This window comes from Babylonia areolata, chromosome 10 (assembly GCF_041734735.1).
Source record: "Babylonia areolata isolate BAREFJ2019XMU chromosome 10, ASM4173473v1, whole genome shotgun sequence".
Classification (NCBI taxonomy): domain Eukaryota; kingdom Metazoa; phylum Mollusca; class Gastropoda; order Neogastropoda; family Buccinidae; genus Babylonia; species Babylonia areolata.
Window position 1 is genome coordinate 17,549,795 of NC_134885.1, and position 15,182 is coordinate 17,564,976.

Below are 15,182 nucleotides of genomic sequence, written 5' to 3' on the forward strand. Positions count from 1 at the left end.
TGTTTTTCTGATAAATGAATCTAACACAATTTGTACTTTTTTTTTGTTTATTTTGGTCTTGACAGAACTCTAGTGATACTAAAAAAAAAAAAAGTTATAGATACACAAGATAAGAAAAGAGTTAATTGTGTCAGATATATACCTTAAAACTTTCCATTGTACTTTCAAGTACGAAATTTAAGGGAATGAACTGGTGGGAGTTAAACCATCTTGTAGAAGGTGGAAAGCATTAAAGTTATACCATTTATAGAAGGTGGTATTGCCTTATAGTTATACCATCTCACGGATGGAATGCCTTATAGTCGTACCTTCTCATAGAAGTTGGAATGCTCTACAGTTATACCAGCTTATAGAAGGTTGAATGCATTCAGTTATACCGTCTTATAGAAAGTGGAATGCCATACAGTTGTACCATCTTACAGAAGGTGCAGTGCTTTACAGTTATGCCATCTTACAGAAGGTGGCACTGCCTATGCCTAATAGTTATACCTTGATATTGAAAGACTGTCTGTCCAACAGAGTGTTCTCCACAAGCCAGGGGGCCAGGCGCCAGAGCTAACATCTGTTGGCAAAGATTATGTTGTTCCTGTGTGGTAAGTCACTGCCAGTGTCCTCTCCCATCCTCCTCTTGTTTGTTAGAACTATGTTCTGACCTATGGTGTGTACCTTAAGTAACATGGTGTGCAGTTGCTGAATATTTGTTATGATCCTCTGCTACATCATCTTCGTTACCAGTATCTACTTCATTGTCTGTTTCAACATTTTATAACTCAAATTACCCCATTTATTGCAAAATACCTCCTTTTCTCTATATGCTTCTCCCATTCTATCTCCTTGTGCTTCTCCATGGTTATTTCCTGAAAGCAGTCTGAGAAAATGTGTGTGCCACATTTCTTACTTCTACCTTGTGAATGAAGCTAGTGTGTATGGTCTTAATGAGCATAATGTCCTCACTGGTTCTTCCTGACTTTCAGGGGAATGTTTAGTGATGATATGTGGGCAAAAGTCAACTCACTGTGTGATGGAAAGTTCCACCCCACACCCAATACAGCTGCTTGAATTCACTGAGGTGATTTCTGGTCTGTCTGCTGTGGCTAGAGTCAAAGCAAGAGTATTGATATTTAATGCTGATAGCCTCATTTGAATTGGTTTTTTATTTTGATCTGACTATACAAATAATCTCACAGCTTACTTTAGTGAAATGGTGAAAATAATGTAAACATACTCACATAAACCACTTGTATTCACCTGTGTAACTGAACACAGGTCAGATAGATATATCTGCTACTGGTAACCTGGATCCCAGTACTACCTGTCACAGGGTCAAATTGCTGGCGACTAAACCAGCACCCCCACCAGTCTTCTCAGGGGGATGGTGAGGAGGGTGGCGAGACACCCTGATGGAAATAAATGACCCATCAAAGGGCGCCAGCTCTGGAGAGCTACCTTGCGGCCACCTAAGGGAGTAAACCCTGACAGAAAATCTGGTGTGGGGCCCCTAAGGCGGATGGCAAACTTTGTCACTTTCCGGCAGCTCCTGCGGCCGCGTTGGCACCAAAACGTAACAGCCTTGCTGTTCCTTTGGATCTGTCAGCGAGGTGGAGAAGGGGGACAAGCTGCATGAGCGACAGCCTGTTTTCCATATTACATTGCCCAGGCTTATATCCATCCATCCATTCACAAACACCTTGCACCTACAACCTGGAGAGGACACTCCTGCTTCGCTACTAGCACTAGCATCGGAACAACACGTGAAGCAACAGTTACCGGTTATAAGTTAGCGCTCATCTGGTGTAGAGCCAACGTCAGGGGTTGCTTTTGACAGTGGGAGGGACCCTCGCATCCTACTGGACAGCTGCCGCCCACCCAAGCTGGGCAGCCCCCAGCCAGTTAGGTGCTGTCCCACCACGACCTGCCTTCTACTACGGGTGTATGAAGATTAGGAGAATATCTGACAAGCAGGTCGTTAATTTCCGCACCAGGCAAAAAGAAAACTTCAAGAAATGGATCAAAAATGAAACTGGCATGTTGGAATGTCCAGACAATGATGCCTAGGCTCTCCCAAGATCTGCAAGACATCAGTGAAGCCAGAAAGACGGCCATCATAAACAGCGAGCTAAAGAGACTAAATGTGGACATTGCCACTCTGCAGGAAACATGGCTGGCTGACTCAGGAACACTAAAGGAGAGGGACTACACCTTCTTCTGGCAAGGAAAGAGTTCTGATGCCCCAAGAGAGTATGGAGTAGGCTTTGCAGTCAGGAACAGCCTGCTGAACGTGATCGAACCAGGCACCGCCCAAGGCTATGTCACTCTCATCAGCGCATATGCTCCAACTCTGCCCGCCTCTCCAGATACCAAGGATGAGTTCTACAAAAATCTTGCATCAACCATAAGGAACATCCCCAGGACAGAACAACTTGTTCTCCTGGGTGACTTCCATGCCAGAGTGGGTGCAGACAACAATTCGTGGCCCTCCTGTCTTGGTTCCTTTGGAGTGGGGAAAATGAATGAGAATGGACAGCGACTACTTGAGTTTTGTGCCTGCCATGAACTATGCATCGCCAACTCCTTCTACAGGATGAAGCCCCAACACAAAGTCTCCTGTAGGCACCCGTGCTCAAAACATTGGCACGAACTGGATCTGATCCTAGTAAGACAAGCTACCATCAAAAACCTTCTCCACACTCGCTCTTACCACAGCGCAGACTGCGACACGGACCACTCTCTGGTATGCTGCAAGATCAGACTGCGACCAAAGAAGTTCCACTGCTCAAAGAAACAAGGGAACTCTCGCATTGACGTCAGCAAGATGTCTCAGCCAGACCTTCTAGAACAATTCACAGAGGTCTTTGAGAGAGAATTCGATGCATTGCAGCCCAGAGACTGCCACAGACAGATAGAAAACGCTACGAGACACCATACATTGCATTGCTATGGCCATCTTTAGGAAGAAAACCACAAAATGCCACGACTGGTTTGAGGCCAGATCATCAGAGATGACTTCCATTATTGAGGCCAAGCGCGCTGCCCTCACCGAGTACAAACGGTCACCCAGTGAGAAGAACCTGCAAATCTTCAGGGCCACCAGGAGTAAAGTTCAGCTTAATGCCAGGCGATGTGCAAATGAGTACTGGACAGAGCTCAGCAATGAGATAGAGAATGCTGCTGGAAGAGGCAACAACCGAGGGATGTATGATGGCATCAAGAAGGCACTGGGACCAGCACAGAGCAAAACTGCCCCCCTTAAATCCTCCACTGGGGAAGTAATCAACGATCCTAGCCAGAACATGGAGAGATGGGTGGAACACTACTCCGACCTCTACTCCACAGAAAACATGGTGTCCAACTCAGCCCTCGATGCCATCAAGTGCATGCCAATCATGGAAGAACTTGACGCAGAGCCAACTGTGGACGAAATCAGCAAGGCCATTAAAAGCCTGACACCAGGCAAGGCACCTGGCAGCGACGGAATTCCCCCAGACCTCATTAAACACTGCAAGACTACTCGTCTGCATCCTCTGCACACAGTCCTCTGTCAGTGCTGGAATGAGGGAGCTGTACCGCAGGACATGAGGGACGCCAAGATCATCACCCTGTACAAAAACAAGGGTGAAAGGAGTGACTGCAACAACTGGTTACAGAGGCATCTCACTTCTCAGCATTGTAGGCAAAGTCTGCGCTCGGGTCCTAATCCGCCTGCAGAAACTGGCCGAACACGTTTACCCGGAATCACAGTGCGGTTTCCGAGCAGAGAGATCCACAGTAGATATGATCTTCTCCCCTCGCCAAATCCAGGAGAAGTGCAGGGAACAGAGGATGCCTCTGTATGTCGCATTCATTGACCTCACCAAGGCCTTTGACCTAGTCAGCAGACACAGCTTTTTCAGGGCTCTTTGAAAGATCGGCTGCCCCCCCCCCCCCCTCCCCCCCCCAAACTCCACAGCCTAATTGAGTCCTTCCACTCCAACATGAAAGGGACAGTGCAGTTTTAATGGTAACCTCTCCAAGCCCTTCGACATACGCAGCGGTGTCAAACAAAGCTGCGTCCTCGCCCCCACCCTATTTGGAATCTTCTTTGCTCTTTTCCTGAGGCATGCGTTCAGCACAGCGCAAGAAGGGATCTACCTGCGGACCAGGTCAGATCACAGGCTCTTCAATCTCGCCAGCCTTAGAGCAAGGACAAAAGTCCGTTAAGCCCTCATCAGAGACATGCTCTTTGCCGATGATGCCACAATTGTGACCCACACCCAGCGGGACTTGCAGTCACTAATGGACCGCTTCTCCCAGGCCTACAAAGATTTTCTGTCTGTCCATCAGTCTCAAGAAGACAAACGTCCTAGGCCAAGACACGCCATCTCCACCAGCCATCACCGTTGATGAGTATGAGCTTGAAGCCATCCATCAATTCACTTACCTTGGGTCCACCATCACTGACAACCTCTCCCTTGACACCGAGATCGACAAGAGGATCGGGAAGGCAGCCACAACACTAGCCCGCCTAACACAAAGAGTGTGGACAAATCCCAAGCTGATCACAAAGACAAAGATGGCTGTATACAACGCCTGCGTCCTCAGCACCTTGCTGTATGGCAGTGAGGTGTGGACCACACATGCTCGTCAGGAGAAAAGGCTCAACACCTTCCACCTGAGAAGCCTACAGTGCATACTCAGCATCTCCTGGCAAGACAAGGTGACAAGCACTGAAGTCCTGACTCTCACTGGCCTCCTGACCATGTATACCATGCTGAGACAGCATCGGCTGCACTGGCTGGGCCACATTCGCCGCATGGAAGATGGTCACATCCCAAAAGACATCCTTTATGGAGAGCTCGCCACGGGGCAGAGAAGCACCGGCCGCCCACAGCTGAGATAAAAAGACGTTTTCAAACATGGCATGAAGACACTTGAGATCAACACCGAGTCCTGGGAGGACCTTGTAGATGACCGCAACAGCTGGAGAAGCACTCTCAAGAATCAGCTACGGATTGGTGAGGACAAACGAGCTCACAGAAAAGGGACGGCAGCCAACAGACCAGCATCACCTTACACATGTGACCGCTGCGACTTAGACTGTCTCTCTCACATCGGTCTCTACAGTCACAGGCGACACTGCTTGGTCCAAGCAGACAGCCTAATTAGACGTTAGGTCGGATATACTCTATCCATGGTCAGCCATGACCAAAGGAGGCCTACTACAACTGAATACTAGTATAAACACATTGTACATCATTATATTACCATTATAAGATAATCAGTTTCTGATTTTTTTTTTTTTTTTAATTCAGAATACTTTGTATTTGATTTTCTTTGTTCTGAACAAAACTCCGAAGTGTAAGGTTTGTATTTGAATGGTGTTGCAGGACAGAGATTTCCATTGGCTCTAAAGTGCTGGCCAAGAAATTTAATGATATTTGGTACTCTGGTGTGGTGACAGACCTGGCCAAACCAGACAACTCCAGACATGCTGGAGAGGTGGGTATTTGGCATTTTATTATTTGTTAAGCATGTATTAAAGATAATAAAAAAAGAAGAAATTTTGGTGATTTTCATCTAGAGCACTGATCATTTAATGTTGTCTCTATCAAGAGTCTGAGAAAACATGGAATATCTCTTGGATGGAAAGGATTTTTGTTTCCCAAATTGTGGCTATAACAAAAAAAGAAATGAAACAATCTGTAGTCCCTTCCAGTGATTAAAAGCAGCTGCCACCTTCATCATCTGAGCTCAAACCAATGAGTGAAAGTGAAAAGGTATCTGTATGTCAGGGGCTTTATCTGCAAGAAAAAATGAGAGAGCGGCCAAAGTTTAAATGATGCTGAAGGGTAGTCAGCTTCCATAGGTGTTCCAGGGAGGTACAGCGTGTGATGACGACCAAAGCCAGCAGTGGATGTTTCATCCTCTGGGACTCCTGAGGCACACCCCTGGTTGTCTGCTGTAGAAAATCTCTCCAGCACATGTTGATCCAAAGGCAGTGACTTGCACAACACTGGATTCTCATCCATGATGTTATTTGCAGATAGTAAATTGATCCTGGGATGTTGTTTATGTATGTCATTTGTACTTTGTACATGCTTACTTAAATGTGAATGATTTATATCTTTTGTATGAATTGTAGTTTTATGCATTTTGATTAGATGGTTATGCTGGTTTGTGAGACGTTAATGATTCATGTCATTGAGATGGTTATGAATAAGTTTCGTGTGATCTTTCCATTATTCGCCTTCAAAATGAAATAATGCAAAAACTGATTTCTGTAAATAGTGATAGCTTACGTTGTTTATTCTGCAGCTGACTTTCAAAATTGAAAACAAAGCATAATCATGAAATGATCATGACTTTACAGTGGAAGTACCGAGTGAAGTTTGACTGGAAAGGCATGAAGGTGGTGTCAGGCCACCATATTGCCTATCGTGACCCCATCAACCCCAAAACATTCCTCAAAGTGGGAACACGAGTGGCAGGTTGGTGGATATTTTCTTTGTATGTTGGGTGGGAGTGTGGAAGGTTGAGGTGGGAAGAACAGTGGCGTGTATGCGTCACAGATTGCCAGAGGCCTCTAGTGAATATTTTTGTATTTATTCTATGAATAATTGCAATGTACTGACTTTGTTACGCATTTTTTTTGTTTTCTCAGTGAGAATGGAATGAAAGTATAGAAAGTATACCTGACTGAATTTAACTCACTCTACCCTCAGTCAAAATGGCCGGGTTTCCCTCTCAAATCGCACTATTTTAAGCAGTTTTTAAAAAATCACAAAAAATCAACCACTCACCCTACAAACATAAAACACATACCAGTGGACAGATATAACAATGAATTTACTAAAAATGCTGCCACATGGTTTTGATGATATAGGTAATCCAATATGATACACATTGGCAGGAAAACAAAAAAATTTTTTGAACACAGGTAATCCACTTCTTCATGCTCTGAATCCTCCTCACTGGTTCAGTCACACTCCTGTACTCTTGGTTTGATGTGCTTATGATACTATTTATGCATGCTGCATAAAAAAAGAGATTTGATGAGAATATATTGGAAAAAACCCACAAAAAACTGATTGCTGCTTGCAGTCTTGATAAACACACTGGAAAACATTTGCAGGACTGTACACTCATTGGAAAAAAACACCACACAAACACTCTTTTTTACACAATGCACACACTGTACTGACTGTAGACACTTCAGTGACACTGTTACTTGCTGAAGTCTTGTTTGGTGTGGTAGATTTCAAAACAGGGCACAGCACATAGGGCTTTCTGGCACTGTCGACATTGAAACTTGGTGCGCTGCACCCTGTTCTTCAGGTGCTCTCTAGAGGCTCCTCTTGCCTTCTCCTTGGCATAGCACACAACACAGTGCCTGTAGCCTGTGTTCTCTATGAAGTGTTGGCGCTTGCAGTCAAGGCGGTTGACTTCCTCGTTGACCGGGGCAGCAGCACGATTCCGCTCCTCATCGTCCCCAACTGGAAGACTGGCGAGGTCATAGCATACTGATATGGCAAATTGTTCCAGTGTCAGCGGTTTTTTCCCCAGACTCCTCTGCAGCTTGTTGTAGAGGCAGTGAGACTGGATCATTGTGAGGGTCAAAAGGTGGAAGGCCAGCTTCTTCTACCATTTAATGGTCTTCCGGTGCATTGGCATGTATGAGATCATCTGGTCACTGCGGTCAACACCAGCCATATTGCCAGTGTAGTCAACAACAGCCGTGGGTTTTCTTTTGTGTTCTGACCGTGATCTTACTGCAATCATTTCAGGGATGTGCTGAGTGGTTATCATATGCACATCCCTCTTGTCCTTCCACCAAATGACCATCACCTGATTCAGTCTCCTGTAGTCCATCTGGCCGCGGGCGAAGGCTCCAGTCACCAAATCCTTTGGCATGCCCACCCGGTTAGCCCGCACAGTGCCTACACATCCAGTGTTGACAGCAGTGAGACTGTGGGCCAAGGTGGGTGAGCAATAGTAATTGTCCACATAAAGGACATAGCCGCAGTCTTGCTGTTGGTCGAGGAGCCTGAAGACAACATCGTGGGGGCGGTTGCTGAGACCGGCTTGTGGCAGTACACCTCAAGGTTCCACACATACCCCGAGGAGCTCTCACACAGCTCATAGAGCTTGATGCCCCACTTGACCGGCTTGTCCTTCATGTAGACCCGGAAAGATGACCGGCCTCTCCAGGGGCAAAGGGCCTCGTCGATGCAGATATTCTGCTCCGGGATGTACACAGTCTTGAAGAGCTGAAACATGCAAACAGTTTTTACTGTTGTGGACAATCACAATATGTATGATACAGCAAACCATCACCACTACTTCAGCTAATACTACCACTATCTACTAACATTTGCTATCATTTGAACTGATAATATTTAACAAGTGGGGAAGAATAAATAACACACACACACACACACACACACACACACACAACACACAAAACACACACATTCACACACACACACAAGCATGCACACACACACATACACACACACACACACACACACACACACACACACACATTCAAAACAAACACACAAAAAAGAAAATAACTTACATGCACAAGGTGGTCAATCAATGGTCTCAGCTTGTGGAGTGGATCATGGTCAGGATGGTTTCGCTCCAGAAATGTAGAGTTGTCATTCAGGTGGAAGAACGACAGGATGGCTCTGAACCTGTCGCGTTTCAACAGCTTGGAGGCAAATCCAGTCTTCACAACTGGATTAGTACACCAGTAGTCCACTATTCTTGGTTTCTTTACTAATTTCTAATTTCTAATTTCTAATTTCATCCAGTGTCACAGGCTTCCAGGTGTTGAACTGTGACCGTGGGGAAAGTTCTTCTTTGCTGTACCTGCTGGATATTTTTTGCAGCATAACGGTTTGTCTCTGTTTTCATGTGTTTTAGTATACTTTTATCAATGAAGAGACTGTAAAGATCAATTGGTTTGCAGTCCTCCCAAGGCGGCAATTTGAGGGGGCCCTGAAATCCTGGTGTCAAACCAAAGGGTGGGTTGAGTGGAAAATTGGCCAAATTTCTACTCCAGTCATACATATAATCTGGATCTATATGATCATCAAACAGATTGTCCTGATCTATTTCCATCTCCTCGGGTTCTTCTCCATTAGTTGGAGAATCAGCCGCTGCAGCAGGCGCACGTGTTGGTGTCGAGTTTCGCTGACCAGTCATTCCGCCTTCATCATCGTCAGTGTCAGCGACTTCGTCATAGTTTTCGTCAGGAATATAGTCAGAATCAGAGTCCGAAATTTCGTCACCTGCATCGTCGAACATTCCAACAACAGCATCTTCGTCATCAGACCCGGTTTCATGAATCAATTCGAGTGCTTGAGCCATTCTTATGTTCCTCACGAACCGGTTTCGATGTGGAGTCGCCATGTTGAAAACCAAATGGTGGTGAGTGTGAGGGTGTTCACTTTACAAAGAAAGAAAACTGCTGTAGAACAAACGAACAACGGTCTAAGGGAAGGAACTCGCAAGAAAAGTGTCTGAGCTATCTGAAAACTGTGAGTTATCGCCCTTAAAGTAAGATCGGTAACGTTAAAAAAGGATCAAAACCTGTTGTAACAATGCGTCCGACAGGCTTTCAAGTGAGTGGAATAGTGTCGGAAACCGGCGGCCGACCAGATGCTGTTGAGTTAATTACAAACTATTTTATGAGAGGATGGTATACCAGAGTGGCATTGGTCTGCTGTGCATGTGTGTGTGTTTATGTCTATGCGCTTATGTATGTGTATGTGTGTGTGATTTTTAAAAGAGGTTTTATTTTGCATGGTGGTTTTCGTTTCTCTCTCTCTCTCTCTCTCTCTCTCCCTCCCTCCCGATCTGTCTCTGCCTTTGTCTTATCATCTCCCTCTCTAAGTCTCTTTGAAGACCTCTCATGACCACATTTATTCATTTATTTGTAATAACAGTATGGAATTGGTCAGTAGATGTTACAGATTGACATGTAACATTCATTTTTATGACATGTAACATTCATTTCCAGCCTGTACAAAACTGACAAAAAAAGATGACCATGAAGACATTATAACTACTTGACTTGTAATTGAATGAGTCAGGCTTTTCGTAGTCTTTTTTTTTTTTTCCTGGCTAGGCATTAGGAATTGTTCTTATATATCCTGCAGATTTACACAATTACTGGAATAAGAGATGTAGGTTACTAGTTAGTGCAGGCAGGATTGGTGTAGACATGATTACTTGATGGACTGTGGACATTGTGATGCAGCTCTGTACCGTGATGATGAGTCAGGGCCTGGCAGCTCTTATTATGCTGGCATCGTGGCTGAAGCTCCCAGCTTTAAAAACCAGAAACGGTGTGTACTCGATTGAAATTTGTTAACCTCTTCTGCTCTTCACTGAACTTCTTTAATGCATGTGTACAGCACATCCACATTTTGTGAAATTCTTTTTCTTTTTTAAACCTCTTAAGTGCTGTGGTGATGTATAGATATATCAATGAAAATGCTTCGCTATTTGCCCATGACATAAATACACATCTGTGTCATTTCAGGATTCTTCACAGTTACATTTTAAAGTTGATGTATCCCAGTAGTCACCAGTCAGAAAGCTTAATATGTCTACTTTCATTGTCGGCAAGGAGCAACATCCAGTCATGCTCTGTATAGTAATTACTGGATATTATCTGTGCCCCTCTCAGAAACTTTCAAGAAGGTGAACAGTGAAGCACAAACTGGTTCCAGTAGTTTGAAACAGTAGTGTGCTACAAACACCCTTTGTGATTTTGACACCCAATATGTTGCAGAAGTTAACAAGTCATTGAAGACAATGTAGTTAATGCAGTATTGACCTTAAGGACAACCCTTCCCTGAGGGAGGGTCTGATGAAGGGGGTGGAACAATGTTGTGCATTGCATGAATCACTGGAGAAGCCTGTTTTTGAAAATAATGCTGACATTGATCAAAGAAAGGGATTAGCTATTACCTGCAGGTGAAAATTCAAACAGTGCTCACCCCCCTCCCCTGCATTGTGTGTCAGCTGGGTCACTGTTAACCTCTTTGATATTGTCTGAAAGCGAGCATGAGGTGAGTGGGCGTGGCAGGCGTGGCACAGGCATGTGCGGCAGATCAAGGATGTGTGTGTGCATGTGTATTTGTATGTGCTTGTGTGATTTCTCTCTTGAAAAAATCGCTTTGCTTACTACATTTCTACTGCAGTTACCTAGAAACTGTTAGTGAATGATGGGCTGAATATATGTAGAATACTGGAACTTTGGATTATAATTCATGACTCTGTGTCCCCCCGAGAACGAAGTTTTACTGCCAACATGGTAGGATTAAAACAGTGAATGTGGGAGTCTCAGCCCATGAAAGAGAGAGAGAGAGAGAGAGACCATGTTTTCCTAAGGTTTGGTGACACATTTATTTTTTAGTTTTCATACATTCTGTGGGTTCATTTCATTTGCATTTACTAACAATCTATAATGTGTAGTCAGAAAGTAAATGAAAATTGTTTTTCTCACATTTATGGTTCACTCATTGTTAATCAGTGTGTTAAGTAAGCTTCAAACTATCAGAAATTGATAATCTGATCATTTTCCTTTCAGAAAAGTATGGGTTATGTACACTTTCTTTTAGCAGGTTGTGTGCTAGAATGTTTTGTTAATTATTACCCTTTACAACCAAAAACCACCTGGCAAATGGGATGCACAAGCGAAAATAGTGCCTGGCACTGAAGAGGTAAATGTATTCATTGACTGATAGATAGAGTTACCAAATGGAGGCACTGTGGTTGAATCACTTAGGCACTGGACATCTGAACTGACTGTCCTGGTGGACATAAAAGGCTATGGACCTTTAACCTTGAACAATTACCAAGTCATCTTGTTTAGCTTGACGTTGAGTAAATTGCTAAATGACTTTTATTTTATTCAGTCTGTTTATTTCCTTTTTATCATTATGTGTTAAAAAACAACAACTACTAAATCTTTCTGGTTTGTGATTTGAAAAGGTTAACGATTCTGTCAACTGTCTGACACAGCATATACAGGTCAGAATAAAATAGTATTCTTTGGGCAATTTTGAACTGAAAAGATTTTATGAAGAGGTTTTCTTTTTCATGTATTGGGAAATTGTTTTGTGGTATGTTTTTAACATGCTATATTATACACTGATATCTGTTGTAAATTTTGTTAAATTTCCAAATTTTTATTGATGTTATTTATGATAATGATTCGCCTCTGATGATCTCTTGTCTTGAACCTTGCTTTACTGCATTATTGTTTTACTGTTGAAACATGATGGATGTTAATATCACCAAAAGTGATATAAAGTTAAATGATTATGTTTATATATACTGGAAATATGTTTCAGCTTTCTGGTCTTCTTTGATGATGGCTATGCTCAATATTGCTGGGCAAAAGAACTTCATAAAGTCTATTACCAGAGTAAGTTCTGTTTTTTTTCATTTAGAAAATTTTTAGTGCTTGCTTCTGTTCATGTTTATATAAAATTTATTGGTAAACGAACAAGTTTACCATACTTTTGTGAGTTGATATTATTATTGGAACAGAAGAGAAAGTAAGTTGTTGCTCAACAGGTCTGAATGCCGGCCTTGTGTGATGTGTGAGAGTTCCTCAGCATAATCTCTGAAGCATCTCTGATTTTTCTCATTGAGTTGTTGGTTTCAGGTTTCAGAAATACACCACACACTTGCACAGAAACACACACACACACACACACACACACACACACACACAAAAAAAAAAAAAGGTTTGTAGGGTTCTTACCGGTCCTTACAAGTCCTGACATTTTGAAATTCTGAAGTAAGGCCTTACAAATGCTTTCATTTACACCAATGTCCTTACAAGTCCATGCAAAAACAAAAGATCATTAAGGGCAAAACCCCATTAAGAGAAATCACAGCAGCAGCACTCAGCCCATGCCATTCCTGTGCTTTAAACTTTGGCCTTTTCCGATACAGCAGATCCAGCTTGGAAATATTTATTTTTCTGCAAAAGTGCTGTATCTGCATCTGCCATTACTGGGGCTTGTTAAAGTTGGCTCAAGTCATTCCAAAAGCGGGGGAAGTTTGTGTTTCAGGATCATTGGCTTTAAGATGAAGAATATTGCGACTGGTTGATCAAAGTTTCAAAAGATCAGCATTAATATTAAACATGATGTTCAGTTGGTAAGACATCACTCTGTTTGTCTTTGTGGGCAAAGGTCCTTAAGAAATGAGGAAATGGTCCTTGAAACAAGGTCATCATATGACGTAACCTGACATCCCTTTGAATGCACAGACGAATCTTCAGGCTTTGCTTGCTTGCGTGAGTGTGTGTGTGTGTGTTGATATAATGCAACAGAAAAAAGCCATAGATAAAATTTTATGCACATGAAAAAATGTAGACTTTATTAAATGATAAAGTCTAAGTAAAAGAAGAGTCAACAGTGTAAAGTATACGATACAGAGGTCAGTGCAGAAAGTAATATGAGCAGCACATTTCTTTTTTTTTTCTCCATTCAGGTGAGAATGTGTGGGAGGACATACACCCTGACTCTCAGGAATTCATAAAGGAGTACCTGAAACAATACCCAGAGGTGAGAGTGTATTCTGTGTATTAACTGAGTTATGTTTTCTATAACCACTACCACCCCCCAAAAAATCTATTATAAAAAGAGAAAAAAAACATTTGTGTTGTATTGTCTGTTACAGTGTTTCTGCTGTCATGTTACCTGAAGTTGTTATGATCCATGACTGTGTAGGAATAGTAAATAAAAACAGGTGGTAGCAGAACATAAAACAGTTTCTTTTCGTTAAGTCAATTTGTCGTAAGTTCTCTAATAACTTTTTTTCATTCACTCTCACTTACATACATGTGAGAACAGAGTATCTCAATGACAACAAATAAGACTAATCTAGCAAACAACTTTTTATGTCCACCAAGTGACAAATATGAACTGGTTGATCAAGAAAACAACTATGATTTTTATTGTCAAAGCATTGTGCAGTCACAGTGCAAGGCAACCAGATCATGAAAGAAAACTTGTGGTCTTGCATCTGTGACATAAATAAAGTTGACTGTTTGCATAATTTCAAGATAAAGAAAAAAAAAAAAAAAGGTTTTAGCTCTTCTGAAGTTTTCACCAGGTTTGTGTACCAACAGTTTGTGTTTTGATTTTTCTCATTTCAGAGACCAATGGTACGTTTGATGAATGGACAGATTGTCAAGACAGAGTGGAATGGTCGATGGTAAGTTACTGTCAAATTTTTATAGAATGCAGCTCCCATCTTCTGTTGTTTCTGTAGGAAGTATGTTTCTTTTCTCTCACCTGATCACCGTTTTCTTCAACGCACCAAAGTACTTACACAGTTTTTTTATGTTCCTTATCTTATTTTGTATCAGCGTTTTGGGACCAATATTTGTAGTTTTTGAGCCCTGATATGACCCCAAGTCTTTGCCTGCTTTATTTTATTTTATTTTATTTTATTTATTTATTTATTTTCATTTATTTTTATTTTATTATTATTATTATTTATTTCTTTTCTTTTCTTTCTTTCTTTCTTCTCAAGGCCTGACTAAGTGCGTTGGGTTACGCTGCTGGTCAGGCATCTGCTTGGCAGATGTGGTGTAGCGTATATGGATTTGTCCGAATGCTGTGACGCCTCCTTGAGCTGCTGATACTGATACTGATAAGCAACAGAAGTTAAAGCCCAGTATGTATGAACGATGATGTTTTTTTCTTTCTTCTTTTGTTTTCTCTTGAAATGTATGTGGAAGAAATACTGAATAAATTTATTCTTAAAAAAGAAAGAAAAAAATTTATGCAAGAAAAAAAATTTGATCCATTCAAATTACTCTTATTTCCCTAAGATTACCTTAAATGTCTGTGAAACTGTAGAAATACGACTACTTTTATAGAGAATGATGTGTACACTTTGATGACCTGCTTAATGTGAAGAGGGCTGATGCAGTTTGCCCTTGTGCTGGATAGAATGGTACAGATATGCCTACCATCCTGTTTTGTACATGTTTGTTACAGAAAACCAACAAGTGTCATCATGTTTAGAAAGTACAAAAAAAAGAAGTGTGGCTGTTCCCCCACAAAAAAATTGCAGGCAATTATTTCTTCATATGATGGCAGTGCAGCTTGGACACACATACACCAGCATTCTGTTGGAATCATAAATTAGAAAGGACACAAAAT

The 15,182-nt window shown here is 42.2% G+C and overlaps 1 protein-coding gene across 4 annotated transcripts in view; it reads left to right on the forward strand.

The window, feature by feature from the left end:
• LOC143286836 (histone-lysine N-methyltransferase SETDB1-like) overlaps positions 1-15,182 on the forward strand; it is a 107,401-nt gene that overhangs the window by 31,295 nt on the left and 60,924 nt on the right. For all 4 annotated transcript variants that reach the window (XR_013055864.1, XR_013055865.1, XM_076594664.1 and 1 more), the window contains exons 6-12: positions 520-593; positions 5,364-5,475; positions 6,347-6,464; positions 10,244-10,331; positions 12,348-12,421; positions 13,501-13,574; positions 14,168-14,226. Coding sequence is in view for 2 of the 4 variants with exons in the window: in XM_076594664.1 (XP_076450779.1) it covers positions 520-593; positions 5,364-5,475; positions 6,347-6,464; positions 10,244-10,331; positions 12,348-12,421; positions 13,501-13,574; positions 14,168-14,226 (599 nt within the window). In the remaining 2 variants the exon portion in view is untranslated. The remainder of the gene's footprint in view (positions 1-519; positions 594-5,363; positions 5,476-6,346; positions 6,465-10,243; positions 10,332-12,347; positions 12,422-13,500; positions 13,575-14,167; positions 14,227-15,182) is intronic.